We start from the raw sequence: 15368 nt of genomic DNA, 5'->3' as shown, positions 1-15368 counted from the left end.
GGTGGGTATAATGAGCACTCTTTATTTGTTTTCAAAAAAGCGAGGAGGCCTTGCTACTGTTAAAGTGTCATAAGTATTTACCGCGCTGAATACTGCATATCTCGATTGCGCACCCGCATCTGATAGCTTGCTAGGTTGCATATCAAACAGCTGGATAATGTACATCAAGTGGGCATGGAAAAACATAATAGATGGACATTGGCAGTTAAACAGACTCTTATGCTAAGATTATTTCATATGTTCTTATTTTTGTTCGTTTAGTGGAAGAGGAAAAACCAGTTAATGGCAGAAGATAAATAATTCTAGGAAAATGTTTATGTTTCACATAATCATGCCTTTTTAAGGAGCTCAAACTAGTCCAGCAGCAGTAAGCCAAAACTTCTGAAATAAGCTGCTAATAACGGTGAGACTCATTCTTGGTAGCTCCATCAGCTATTCTTGCCTATGATCTCTCAGCAGATGTGCAGTGAGCCGAATTCCGTGTGTAAAAATATTGAAAGCATATTAAATTAAGGCTTTCGTACTTTGAACCCATACTTCTCATATTCCCTTACATGTCAGTGTATTACCATACTTTTGATTACAGTTATAGGTCAGCTTATAGTCGACCATTCTCTTAACTCTCGTTTTCAATTTCTACAGCACGATATGACTGCTGGCTAACCTGTTTACCTGTTGCATTCACCAGACGCCGAAGCAGACACAACCCGCACAGTCGTTAAAGCTGAGGGCACGGCGAAGCTTTTCAACTTATTCTTTCTTTTGTCAAGCTCCAAGTTCAAGGATATTGTGTGCATGTCTCGCAAATTCGTATATGTATGTGTAAACGTAATTCAATCGGCTCTTCTAGAAAATAAAATGTTTAACCCGGCTAGAATTACCAAGACATAATGTAATAGCACCTCCATTGCATGGTTCTGCCAAGGGCAGATATAGTTTACAGAAAGTTTATATAGCACTTTATTATATACATATTTTAAATGCTTATGTTTTATATATATTATATTGTGGCGAATATTTCGATATTTAAATATTTCTCCTTATTAAAGCCATTGAATTTTAATCCATTCGCAGCTCACTACCTGCCTGTGCCAGACGCAGCCGTAACTTATATTGTTTCGCCTGAGTCTCAAACACTAATTGCTTTTAGTCTGCCTAATATAATTACTGACGACTGTTTCCAAGTGTAGCGGACCGACCAATTGATATTTTCCGGGTTTTACCCGGTCATGCAACTCAGAACTTAGAGCTCAGGTAAAAGTGACTTCTTAGAATTTCCATAATTAATTTGCACTTGTTTTCCTTTTGCTTTTCTAAATTGTGCACTTCTAATGACTTCGCGCACCTTTTTTCTGAAACGTTTATAGCTTTCAGTTTGGGACCTCATTTGCGTATGATATGCTACTGATACTGACTGATACATAGGAGATATTCGACCATGCTGGTCAACAGTTTTGCTTGCAAAACAATTGGTAGGATAAGTGTTGTATCATATATGAAATTATATAGTAAATGAGCTAGCAATGTTTTCAAATGATATTGATGCTTATATTTCAGATTTATATTATCTAAGCTTGAGCCACATACAAAATAGAATAGAAAAAAAAAAACACAAATTTGGCGAGCGTTAAAAGTCTTTTTTTTTTTTATAAATTAAAACTTATATCAAATAAACAGCTCATTCCTGACATTGACACGTTTATAATAAGCTACCCATTTTCAGCCGCTATCGTAATGTGCACATGTTTATACGTGTGACGTCACAGAAGGGTAGTATGTGCTACGTGCAACATAGGCAACAGCCTGTGCAACAGCCTGGCAACCAACGAGCTCACGTGTCTTGACATTGTCATAATATATACATATATAGCATCGACCTTAATGTTTTGAGCAGAGGCTATCAAAATATTACGAACAAGATTATACTTAAATTTGAGAATATTGCTAAATTCCCAAATTGTTACTAAAGATTTATTAGTTTGATTCTTTTAGTCAAAGAGACCAATATTCAATTCAAATATTAAAAGAAGACATTTTAATTAATTTATAGTTTTAGTTTTTCTGTAAATCATCTCCAAGCAGTTTACCTCAGAGCACGAAGTATCCATTCAAACAAAGCTGTCCCACTGCTGCAACTGCAACAAACTGTTGTAGGAACATTAAACAGGTTGTAACAAACTGTTGTAGCCAACATTAAATAACCTGTAGCAACCTAGAGCAACATGTTTGAAGCGTGCGCTTTTATGTTTGACCCGGACCAAAGAAGAAGTAAGCATTTTAATATGATATAAACAATAGTCTCTTAAGAGTAATCTATTTAATCTGGTAACTAACTGTATTACAGATGTGACAAAAGATATATGTATCCAGCAAAATATGTAAACCCGAAAACTGTAGTATTCGCTTCAAATAAAGCATCAGAATGGGGAACACATATCTTGCCTAGAGACAGGATGGCGACAATATCATAATATACACTGAAATGTGTATGTATTTGTAGTTGCTTATACCCAGCGTCAAGCTTGTGTATTCATACATATGTATGTACACATGAAGGTATGTGTGCGAGGACGGGAGCGACAAACAACACATGTCCGCGTATTGAGACCTTCAGGCGGCGTCAGCTTGACTCTTGCGATTTTTCATGGAAATTGCACAGTCGGCAACCGATGGCACATATGGTGACCATAACCAGAAAAGAAAGTCTACTTATACCTACGACCTTTCAGCATGCAAAATGTGTGCATTTTTTCAAGCGCTCTCAAGCAAGGGACCGCGTCCCGCAGCCTAACAGATTTATTTTGTTTACGATTGCTGATTGCGTGAGAACATTGTTGGGAAATTTTGGTGTCTTTTCGTCTGTTTGGAAAATGTATAAGTTCCATGTGTTAAGTTATTGACTTAGGTTTTCAAACTCATGTAAGTTTACCACGATATGCAAGATGCCAATATCTGGCATATGACCATATCATAACACAGTATGCCTCAATCAAATAATTAAATATATCAGACAGATTGGAAGCTTATATACGTATGCATAAATTAGGGACAAGCAGAAGGTTCTCTGAACAACGTGACAGCCTCAAGCCAATTTCGAGGGCGAGATTGCCAATCAAATGCATGCAAACGTCCCGGTGCACAATTAGATACCAAATTTACGCTATTAATGTCCAAAATTTGCAACCAATAGTTGGGTATAGCACAAACTTGTCTCGTAGAAGCTTGCTTGTCACGCAATATGCTGAAATAACCATATTCTCTTATAAGGCCAAAAGCAAGTTATTTCCCACGCTTTTAGAATGCAGAACCCCTTCAAGCTTATTACGAGAGACGAAAGAGAAAGAGAAAAGGAGGCAAATGCTGTGCACTTTTCATTAACGACCTGCCGACTAACCTCCATCCTTTCTTATCGACTTCTGTGTGCCTCCGAGTCAGATTTAAATTGCACAAGTAATACAGCAGCAACTGGTTAATATGAAAAACGAGATGGCTTTAGGCTTTGGACGGCAGCTGCCACTAAGCAAGTTTACTCCTTGAAACACTCAAATAATTTGCAATGCGGATCTGGATCCGAGCGGCATACAATTCCAGTGCCCTTGCTAAAGTGTCCTATAGTTACCCATCAACAGCAAGTATTTATTTAAAATAACTATAAAAATATACCTGCTTTCTATATATTTACGATACCTGTTGGTCCGTTCCTTTACTTCCTTATTTCGGCCATTGTCTGTGTCTTTTCTCCCTGTCATAAAATGACAATTGTTCAATTCTATTTTGTTGCACAGATTGGCAGGGATAACACACAGAAGATTTTGGCTGGCGCCATACGCACAGTAGGGAATCTCAGAAAGAGAAAGAGGAATAGACTAAAAGGTCAAAGTTACATTGCTACTCGTCTTATGCATATCTTTCCACCGAATTTGGCGCCAAATGAGAAACTGTTTATGTGGCAGACGGCAGAATATCAAGTTAAGCAACCACCAGCAAGCAGGCAAAGTGCAATCAAAAATTTAGCAAGCCTGAGCCAGATGCGTCATTGTGGCCGCGCCTCAATGTTGACACATGCCACAAAACGTATATGGCAGTCTGTTGGCCGGTCCTTTGCCACTTGTCGTCGAGGCTACAACTGGTTTGAATTCTTAATTTGCGTGCTGGACGAGGCGAGGCTCACACATCTGTAGCTTAGCCATTGTATGTCCACTCTTTTTTCTGTATGTAGAGGATGCGCTCTGCTCAGCTGGCCTATGTCCCCTTCAGATCGTGCCAATGGAAAGGTGCATAACAACTGCCTCTGTTAATATGGACACTCGGCGTCGCCTTGCCTCAACTAATTGCCGAATGCGGTCAGACTTGTCAGGTGTTTTCAAAGAGGTCATTCGCTAAACCGATACTCTGGCAGTGGATTATCGTAATATAAGTTATAAACGGATTAAACAACACATATATGCTATTTATTGAAATGGAACTGCAAACAAATTTTAAACAGAATGGTCATCTACGCCACATACACTTTCTATACATTTATTGGTTCGGCAGAATATATATTTATCCATTAGCCAGGTATATTAAAATGAAATATTTGATATTCATTTTTACACAAAACAGCTTGAGCCTTTGACCTAAAAGAGAACTGTATTATAAGTAGATACGGTATTAGATACCAATTAGCCCAATTATCTACATTTATTTATTTTATTTTTTTCAACTTAATAAGTTTAGTTTGTCACTTAATCAAATAACAATGCTTCCATTCCACTTTTGTGCTTGTTATAAAGACCAGCCTCTTGTTTTAGAGCACATATTTTCCCGGTGCTGTACTGTAATCACTGTAATAGCTAAACATAAAATAAGCGCACATCTGACAAAACAAAACAAGTAAGAACATTGCAGTCGGGCGTTACCGACGGAATACTCATTCACATCCCATCAACAATTTAGTAGTTAGGTTTCGCTCTAATACTGTAGAAAATACATTTTTTTTTTCGAGAATTGCAAGGTATTTTTCGATATGCCACTCCCCTAAAGAGGCGTAAAAATTATTTTTGGATCATCGATAGAGGAGGTTACTGGTAATTTAACTATCTAAATTTGAAGCTTCTAGCTATTATACTTAAGGGGATATCAACTTTTGCAGTTGCCACGCCCCCTGTGGGCGGATATATATCCGACAAAGCTTTTTGATCTTGGGTGATCAACCCGAGTATATATACAAAATTCGAGGTCTCTGGCATCAATAGTGTCCAAAATATAGCAGAATTTAAAAAATCAGTATATCTTCAGGTCCGATTTGCCACGCCCCTAATGGGCGTAGACATATATTTTTTGTCTTTAGGCTTTATAGAATCATAACATTAGCTGACGTGCAAAATTACAGCGCTCTAGCTGTAAAAATCTTGGAGATACAGTGTTACCCGTTTGCCACGCCCCCAATGGGCGGAGATATATCTGCCATACCTCGTGGTCCTCAGTGGTTGACGCGGACCTACATACCAGCTTTCATTTCAGCTTTCAAACTCTTCAACTAACATGATTTCGGTTTGCAACGCCCCTAGAGGGCAGATCGGGAAAATTTTAACACCTTACAAATCGGAGATATACACGAGTATGTTTTCCAAATTTCAAGTCTCTAGATTGCGTTCATACGGACAGACGGACAGATGGACAGACGGACGGACAGCAAGACGGACATTGCACAAAACCAATATACTAATTCCCTTTCGTGAGTATAGCAATTCACTTTCGTGAATGATTATAATAATTCACTTTCGTGAATGAGTATAATAATTCACTTTCGTGAATGAGTATAATAATGCACTTTCGTGAATGAGTATAAAAATCTTCAATTCGAAACGAGCGCAATACAAAAGCTCTACAGCTGCGCAAATAAAATGTTTCTTAAAATTCGATCACCTACCATTTCCGATTTTACAACTATAAAAAAGTCAATGATCCAACTTCTCATATGTAAGGTACCATCGTAAATTCAATTTAGGTCCGAAGTCTCTTTCTTCGCGATTCTCTTATATAGTGTGAGTAAATTACATAGATTACGTTTTCTTAGAAAAATGTATAACAAAATAGAGGAAATACCCACGTGAAATAGTATAGTTTGCCAGTCACACATCTTCAAAATATTTCGCTGTAGTTGAACAGAATTAGTAAAAAGAATGTGATTTACAATTTATCCGCAATTTCTGTATGTAATTTATGAATGTCATCAAAATTTCGCAACGGTAATGTTTCTTACCTGAATTTTCTTTGCATTCTTAATGTTATTTTAATTTATTTTTCTCACAAAAGAATCGTTTATTTAGCAACACGGTCAGATGTCATTTACTTCTAAAAAAGATAAAATGAACCACATTACAGTTTATTTTAATTTGCATGCGTTTCCGGCAAAACGAATGTAGTTGGACCATAAGTTTTGACTTTCATCCACAGCTGGCAGCTGCTGAAGAGATTTTTTTAAGATATGGAACACACCGCACACATTCCTATTTCCTACAAGCTTGAACACGCCCCGATCACCACATTAGGAGCACGAGTGTCAGGGCGACAGTTGTGGTTTTAGTTCGTGGGTGTTGAAGAATTGCTGGGGTGAGTTATACATATGTATATATATAAACATATGATTCTGTTCCGTATAAAATTATATATATGTATATATACTATATCTATGTATGATTATAAATATATGTATACGGAACAGAATCGTTCCTTTTTTATCAACAAGACATCCAGGGAGCTAAATTATTTTCTTTAGCATACATCCATTAAGCAACAATAATTTTATGAAAGAATTATCCTAAATTAAGAAGCTAATCGCTATTATGTTATTAATCAAACTATTTATTTGTATGCCTTCTGATTTTATACCAACTTATATAATTTTTTAATAATCCCATATTCCATATGTATAATAAGCTCCCGAAACCAAAATTGTGACAACGTTAATGTATTCGTAAACAATTTACATTACAAATTAATTGTCTCTTAATCTGTTTTTATGTGGTGCGAAAATATATAGTCGTCACGAATTTGTCGCGACTGCCTTGCTGCACAGCTTTTCTCTGCGGCTTCTTGTCTGTTGATGTGGTTGTCGACAAATTATGACAAACTGTGAGCAATAATTTTCCTCATATACACATACTCACAGACCGTGAGGGCTGTAGAGCTCCCACATTTTTTTATGCGCTTTTTACCCAGGGTTGCGCCTTATTGACCGTTAACGCTGAAGCAATTGGACTTTATCCATAAATTGTCACATCTTAAGTACCTGAAATGTACGTTTTTATTTTACATCTACTTGTTCTTAACAAAAACAATTGAGTCGAATTATTTGTAAATATAAAATCAATATGAATATATCACGGAATAATTTGATTTTCTTAATGGAATGGTTGAGATTAATAAGTATTCTGAGTACGCAATCTAATAAAAGATATCCAAAACTGAATGGCAATTTCTGAGCCGCAACTAAATGGAAAAAACTTAAAAGTTTTGAAAACAAAAATGTTAAATTATATTTTTCACACATTTTTTCTAAAGCGCCAAATATATAATTATACATTTAAATCATATTACACCACAGTCTGGCAAGCCATTCGAATCGCCCAGCCACCACAATTTATCGGTGAGCTATCGGGTAGCTTACTCTCAGCTCGATTGTTTTTTCATTTACTTTCAACCCATTGTTTGATTTTAATAGCTGAAGAAGTTTTTGCTATTTCTGTCTTTGTGAAGAAGTTTGCAAAAATGTCAACTGCCCAAAGGTCATTTGTGCAGAAAATGTCAAAGTAAGTTAAAACTGTGGACATAAGCTTCACTTTTAACAACCGCACCCTTTTAATTCAACGGACGGAATATTTAGTGGATGCGGGTGCCATTTACATATGTACCTTTTTTTTACAGACAACCGGCGGCTGATGTCCGCAAAAACATAAGTGTACATATGCAATCTAAGACTACCAGCTGCACATCGATGTGCTCATCAACAGTAAGCTTTATAAATTTGGAAACTGTTTTTATGCAACATACTAAAAGTTAAAAATATTTAGCTGTCCCTTACCGAACCGCTTGATTATGAGGAATTTCTTATTCAACACATGAACATTATTAACCGAGATCCGTTAAAACATATTTTGGATTTTCCACAAGGAGATGTATCAATCAAAACCATACCAAGAAAGATTCGCACAATAGATCACATTATACCTAATGAGAATATGTAAGCTTTAGAGCATTATGTGAAATTTCGTATATAACTAATGTGTTTCAGATCTGAATTACCAAAACATGTACAGGAGAGCATTCGCTGTTACACACGTCCTTGGAAAGTTGTAGAATATGCACACCGCCATTATTCAAGTTCGTCTTGTGCACGTGAACGTATTGATCGCGACACTACCAGCCCTTCGGCGTACCAGCAAGAGTTTGAGATTGACAAGGATTTTTCGTCATTTGATGAATCATTCACCGACAAAAGCGAAAGTTGCACGCCTAGTTCTAGACAGTCTATAGCTAGTTTAGCTTCAGTTAGTTCTTGTACCGATACGCTAACTCCTCGTAGTTCTTGGGCTAGTTTTGATTTGCGGCGCTCAGTTAATGATCCTCTTATTCCAAATTTATTGGATAATGTTCCGCCAGATCAGATAGATCAATTGAACGAAATGCGTCGTCAAGAAGATCGTCAAGGAGCTTTTTTTTCTCTCTATCCAGAAATTGAAGGTGAAGACGCTATTGAACGCAGATTACTAGCAGAGCTGCCAGTAGAGCATATAGGTCATCGCATACACGTAAAGTGCCTTCAGCTCAGATTGGAGCTAGAAGTGGAACCTATATTCGCATCAATGGCCATTTATGATGCCAAAGAGCGTCAAAAAGTATCTGAAAATTTTTACTTTGATATGAATTCGGACAGTCTAAAACTTATGCTGTCAACCCATGTGCGTTGTGCAGATGTTAGCACACAAAGTCGTTCAGCTATATTTGAAATTTCTTATCCAAGTAATGATTTATTTCTTGTTATAAGGCTTGAAAAAGTACTCCAAGGTGACATAAATAATTCTGTAGAACCATATCTGAAAGAAGACAAGGAAAAATATAGAGAGAAAGTTAAATCTAATGCCATGGATTATTGTGAGCGCCTTGGAAAATATAGAATGCCTTTTGCATGGACGGCTATATACTTGACAAATGTTTTTAACGGCGATAACTTTGAGAACAAGGATTCTTGCGCTGGCGATAGAGATTCGTCTAACAACGGTTCAGCCGTTTTAGGTTCTGCCGCAAGCTCAAATAGCTTAGATCGAAAGTCTTCTACTAGCAGCTTTGATCAGCTTCGCAGAAAAGCTAATGATATGAGCGGTACTCTCACAAGACGTGGTTCACTAGAGCGTAAAGAAAAACGTCGGTCATGGTCTCCAGATGATTTCGCCAATGTTGTTGAAAATTTTCGTCCTATTACCTTAACAGTGCCTAATTTCTTTAAACAAGAGCCTGATAAAATGAAAGATGACGACTTATACAAAATCTTACCGGAACTTAAACGGCCTAGTACGGTTATGAAAAAATATAAATGTATTCCGGGCTCTATAAAATTGGAAATATCCCCATGTGTTGAAGATGTTACAAATGCGTTAACGCCAGAATTGGCTAAAATCGAACCGCACAGTGGAGATAACACCCGTCCAATTAAAGAAATATTGGAATTTCCGTTGCTTCCAATTTATAATCCATACTATAGCTATCGTAATTTGCTATTTGTGTCTCCCAAAGAGCTAAATTTTTCATCACGTGCAGGTTCCGCACGTAACATTGCCATTCGCATTCAGTTAATGTCAGGTGAGACGATAATTGTCGAAAAAAAAGATGTTATTATACTAATTAATTATTTGCAGGAGAGACTCAAGCTGATGCAGTCAATGCCATTTTTGGAAAATCGTCATGTCCAGAATTCGCAACGGATGTATTTACTTGCGTTAATTACCATAACAAGTGCCCCTCATTCTATGACGAGATTAAGATTGCCCTTCCTGCTTCTATCAAAGAGCACCATCATTTATTGTTTACTATCTACCATGTGTCATGCCAAAAAAAACCACACGAGTTACAACTTCCGGTGGAAACTCCCATAGGGTACACTTGGTTACCACTTCTTGAAGATGGAAAACTAAGAGTTGGCGAATTCAACCTACCTGTCATGGTTGAAGCACCCCCGAAAAATTATTCTTTTATACCACCAAATGTTCATCTTCCTGGTATAAAATGGCTCGACAACCATCGCGCAGTATTTTCAATTAACATTGCAGCTGTCACTTCAGTTCACACATTAGATGCGCATCTTGATAGATTCTTTTTAATATGTGAATACATAGACACCCGAAATATACCTTCGCATATAGGTGAAGGTAATATGGAAGCTGAACTAAAAAAGTGCTTGCTAGATATTGAGCATGCCAATCGAGAATCTCTTGTAAAGCATTTGCCCCTTGTATTAGATAAACTTATTGAATTACTAGTTACTACACATAAAGTAGGCGGACAGACTTTGTGCTTAAGCTCGACGGTGTTTGAAGTGCTTTGTTTGGTTTCAGCACATTTGTCAGTATTAAGCGATGTAGACCAGTATGGACGTCAGAGTTTGTTTTCCACTTATGTCCAGTTTCAGTGCAAAATACCACACCCGTTGATGACAAAACGGAACACAGCACGATATCCTGCAAATGAATTCTTATCAAAAGAATCATATGACATTTATGATGCTTTAAGCACTGATGCTGCAGGTATGTAATCTATTAGTTACATCAAGTATAAGCTTTAGCTTTACTGTATTTTAGATCTACAAAGTGAAGCACAGTTAGAATCCGACATGACTATTCGGCTGCTTCACGAAGAGCTTGCTCTTCAGTATACATTGTCTAGTGGAAAAACCGCTGATTTGGCCATGACTAATTCGTGGTTTCTTTTTGAGCTTATTGTGAAATCTATGATTGAGCACTTAGACAATTCGGGTACCTTAAATGCTCCACGGAAACACCGATTCCCACAGCAATTTAATGACGACATTGCTTCGCTAGTGGATATTGTAACTAACAAAGTTATGGAATACCACAGCACAGACCCAAGATTAGCTCAGTCATTAAACGCTAGCTTAAGCTTTTTAATTTTTGATCTATTGAGCATTATGGATCGCGGATTTGTCTTTGGCCTAATTCAAATATACTCGAAGCGGATAATATCAGCAAGCGCTTCTGGACCTGAGTTAATGAATTATAAAATTGACTTTCATCGAATTGTGTGTAGTCATGAGCATTTTGTAGCGTTAAATTTTCCCTTCGGTACTTCCTATACTACATTCTCAGCGCCTTGCAGCCCAACTCCCAGCACTACATCCAGTACTAGTCAGACTTCATATGTACGTATCATCATATCATAGTATAATTGTCATAATTGTCATACGATTTAAAAATTTAATTATTTCGTAGGGGTCCATTGAGCGTTCCTTGCACGCTGATCTTAGTTCTGAATTTCGCCAACAACATTTTCTCGTCGGCATTGTATTAAGTGATTTGGCCACTATAATGGAAATCCCCAATCCCCAACTGCATGGAAAAGCAATCAATTGCATACGTAATCTGTTAACTTCACATGATTCACGATACGATGCAGAAGTACGCTCGCGAGTAGCTTCACTTTATATACCTCTGCTCTCGATAGTTATGGATACTTTTTCGCAACTTCATCAGTATCTGTCAGATGCTCAAGATCATGATCGCCTTCAGCAAATGGGCCAACTTGAAGACTATCAAGGACCTCATCAGATTATAGCCAAAGCTACTATAAGCCCAGAAGTAGCATATGCTATTTCTGGTAGCCGTGTATACTCTTACATGACAGAGCCATCGAAAAGCAAAGTTCCCTTAAACGCGGAGAATACCCGTCATTTGTTGGCATGTTTCCTTTGGGTACTTAAAAATTTGGAACGCACTGTGCTCTATCGATGGCTACTTGGCTTAAGCCCGCATCGCGTTCACCAAATGTTACAAGTACTTAACACATGCTTAAAAGCTTTTGAGTACTCCGGTCAAAAGAGATTGCCCTCATTAAAACGAACTAATACTCATAGTTTTCGGAAATCTGCGCCAACTGACGTTAAAGAAAAGTTGGAAGAATGTATTCGAGGAACAAACTCAGCACGCTATGATTTGATTAATCGTCGAAAAGATCGCAATTCTACTGAGAAACTTCGTTGGCGCAAGGATCACATGCCATATCGTTCACAGTATAGTGAATCTTCAAACAAAAATGAAACAGAGCTCGAAATGAGTCACTTTATTGAAGGTTCACTTTCTACTGAAATCGCACTTATCATACTAGATTCCTTAGAAATTATTGTGCACGTGGCTACCAATCTTCATCACAACCTTCTGGGGACAGTACTAAAAGTTCTATTGCATAGTTTATCCCGCAATCAATCGACATTGGCATTGCAAAATTTGTTTGCTTCTCAAAGAGCCTTGATCTTTAAATTTCCGAACCTACTGTTTGATGAAGAAACCGATATATGCGCGGACCTATGCCTATTACTCTTAAAACATTGCGCATCACAACTTCCAGGAATTCGTTCACAGGCAGCTGCATCATTGTACTTGCTGATGAGACAAAACTTTGAAATTGGAAATGTAAGTCTACTTAACTCATATTTTACTCTACTAACTCTCATATTCTATATTAATTAAGAAAATAAGTGAAAAATTAGAGTAGTTTTATGTATTAATATACTATGTATCATGTGCGTGTGACTATATTTCTGTACATATATATTTTTTAATTTCAGAATTTCGCACGTGTGAAAATGCAGGTAACAATGTCACTAAGCTCCTTGGTTGGTACGAGCGCTTCCTTTAGCGAACAGTCTCTTCGTCGTGCGTTGAAAACAGTCTTAGTCTATGCTGAATCCGATACAGACTTACAGGAAACTTCTTTCCCAGAGCAAGTGCAAGATTTATTATTCAATCTGCATATGATCCTCTCCGATACAGTAAAAATGAAAGAGTATCAAGAGGACCCAGAAATGTTACTTGACCTAATGAATCGCATAGCAAAAGGATATCAAAACAATCCAGATTTGCGGCTTACATGGCTGGAAAACATGGCTAAAAAGCATCGTGAACGTGCCAACCACACAGAAGCGGCAATGTGTTATATACATGGTGCTGCATTAGTTTCGGAATATCTGAGTATGCTAGAATCGCAAACTCATTTGCCTATTGGCGCAGTAAGTTTTCAACGCATATCACCAAATACTTTTATGGAATCTGCGGTGTCGGACGATGTTCTTAGTCCAGGCGAAGATGGAATCTGTCTGGGCAATCACTTCACTGAGACCGGATTAAAGGCATTGCTCGAAGAGGCATCCAATTCTTTTCAAGTCGCAGGCATGTATGAAGCTATGAACGAAGTTTATAAAATATTACTTCCTATTTGTGAGGCGAACCGGGAGTTTCACAAGCTTGGAAAAATTCATGGCAAACTGCAAGAAGCTTTTAATCGAATTGCACAGTTACATGTAAGTTGAACATTTAAAATTGACTAACTTAAAAGTTATGCTTATTATTCTCTAATTTTGTATTTACAAAAAAACATTATTCAGTCCAATCATCTGATTATCTTACATGATCGAAATATAAATAGACTTAATATAGTAGTTTTGTTATAAGATGATCAAATTATAGATACAATTAAAAATACCAATATTTAGGGCAAGCGAGTATTTGGAACTTACTTTCGTGTTGGCTTCTATGGAGCAAAGTTTGGAGATCTGGATCAACAAGAATTCATTTACAAAGAACCAACATTAACAAAATTGCCAGAAATATTTACTCGACTTCAGGTACTAGAATGATGTTATGAAAAAATATAGTGTTTTTTTTAATAATATACTCCTTAGAACTTTTATACGGAAAGGTTTGGTCCGGATTCTGTGCATATTATTAAGGACTCCAATAATTTCGACCCAAATACATTAGATCCGGAAAAGGCGTATATACAAATAACTTATGTTGAACCATTCTTCGAAACCTATGAAATGCGCCATCGTGAAACTTATTTTGAACGAAATTTTAATATAAGTAAGCGATTATTAAGAATGAGAATGTATATATGCCATGTAGAGTTGAACGTAATCCAATGTATATATTTTTGTTTTTTTATTAGAACGATTTATATTTTCAACGCCGTTCACTAAAAGCGGAAAAGCTCATGGAGAATTACATGAGCAATGTAAGCGAAAAACAATATTAACAACTGCAAACCACTTCCCTTATGTTAAAACTCGTATCCAAGTAATTAATAGAACTCAATTTCAATTGGAGCCGATTGAAGTTGCCATAGGTTTGTAATAAATCTGTTTTAATAGTTTTATCCAATATTTTTCCATTGACCCAATTCAAAATCTGTTCAATTAATGTATGAAGCAAAATCAATATAATGGAAATATATTTTGTAAACAAATATTTCAAGATATTTATCAAAATAGCTAAAAATGTTTCGATAATTTATGAAATAATAGAAGACATCCAAAAGAAGACATTGGAATTAGCTGCAGCTACAAATCAGGAGCCGGCCGACCCAAAAATATTACAAATGGTCTTACAGGGTTGCATCGGGACTACTGTTAATCAGGGACCTATGGAAATGGCTAGCGTATTTCTATCAAATTTATCTGACGGAACGACTATACCAACGAAGCATCAAAATAAATTACGGTTGTGCTTTCGCGAATTTTCAAAACGATGCGCTGATGCCTTGAAAAAAAATAGAAATCTAATATTATCCGACCAAAAAGATTATCAGCGAGAATTAGAACGTAATTATGAGCGCTTCGTGGAACGACTGATGCCGCTTATCACACTTTCATCAGCACAAACACAAGGAGTTGTTAAGTATGTTCACATTAGCTGACAAAAAAAAGGAATCACAAATAATTAATCATACCGTTTTACTATTTGCAGAGCTAATGCGTTCCAAAACAAGAGCACACCACTTAAATGGTAAATTATACGATTCAATCTAGTGTCTATTAATGACAACGCTCATTTAATCTTTAATTCTTACTATTATTTCACACATTTTTTACATGCCTAGTGTGTCGGATTATTTTAAGTAAGTGTAATGTGTAAAATATCTGAACAAAAAAATTGAAAAGTAATTTTATACAATTCTTATACAGTATTTTAATAATATGTAAAATATATATTTTCTAATATATATATCTATATGCCACTCGAAATCATATTATCAATTTAGTTCTCCTGAGAAAAAAACGTATTACAATAACTAATTATTTGTCTAATCAAATAAATATA

At 36.5% G+C, this 15368-nt stretch overlaps 1 protein-coding gene across 2 annotated transcripts; it reads left to right on the top strand.

Moving 5' to 3' along the window:
• Window positions 1–7636: 7636 nt before the first annotated feature.
• On the top strand, window positions 7637–15272 carry Zir (dedicator of cytokinesis). 2 transcript variants are annotated; one of them, XM_018004301.2, is made up of 14 exons: window positions 7637–7796; window positions 7912–7996; window positions 8058–8227; window positions 8279–9843; window positions 9900–10784; window positions 10839–11416; window positions 11487–12683; window positions 12839–13570; window positions 13763–13894; window positions 13952–14132; window positions 14218–14394; window positions 14573–14945; window positions 15015–15053; window positions 15148–15272. In XM_018004301.2, the coding sequence occupies exons 1-14, from the start codon at window positions 7756–7758 to the stop codon at window positions 15167–15169; spliced, it is 6177 nt and encodes a 2058-aa protein (XP_017859790.2). In that variant the 5' UTR covers window positions 7637–7755; the 3' UTR covers window positions 15170–15272. The 2 variants fall into 2 exon arrangements, with proteins under 2 accessions (XP_017859790.2, XP_089322268.1); XM_089466142.1 differs by lacking the exons at window positions 10839–11416; window positions 12839–13570; window positions 13763–13894; ... (3 more) ...; window positions 15015–15053; window positions 15148–15272 and having other exon boundaries at window positions 11487–11629.
• The last annotated feature ends 96 nt before the right edge of the window (window positions 15273–15368 follow it).

Source organism: Drosophila arizonae, chromosome 3, assembly GCF_054131065.1.
Source record: "Drosophila arizonae isolate 15081-1271.41 chromosome 3, UAZ_ARI_1.0, whole genome shotgun sequence".
NCBI classification, from domain to species: domain Eukaryota; kingdom Metazoa; phylum Arthropoda; class Insecta; order Diptera; family Drosophilidae; genus Drosophila; species Drosophila arizonae.
The sequence above is the reverse complement of the archived record's forward strand: the minus strand, read 5'-3'. Positions and strand labels throughout refer to the sequence as shown.

What these genes read in the sequence shown, in the direction of transcription:
- Zir (XM_018004301.2), top strand. Translation starts at nt 7,756, where the DNA reads ATGTCAACTGCCCAAAGGTCATTTGTGCAGAAAATGTCAAA. An exon ending in TTTGTGCAGAAAATGTCAAA is followed by an intron (nt 7,797 to 7,911) that starts GTAAGTTAAAAC and finishes TTTTTTTTACAG; the next exon opens with ACAACCGGCGGCTGATGTCC. An exon ending in CATCGATGTGCTCATCAACA is followed by an intron (nt 7,997 to 8,057) that starts GTAAGCTTTATA and finishes AAAAATATTTAG; the next exon opens with CTGTCCCTTACCGAACCGCT.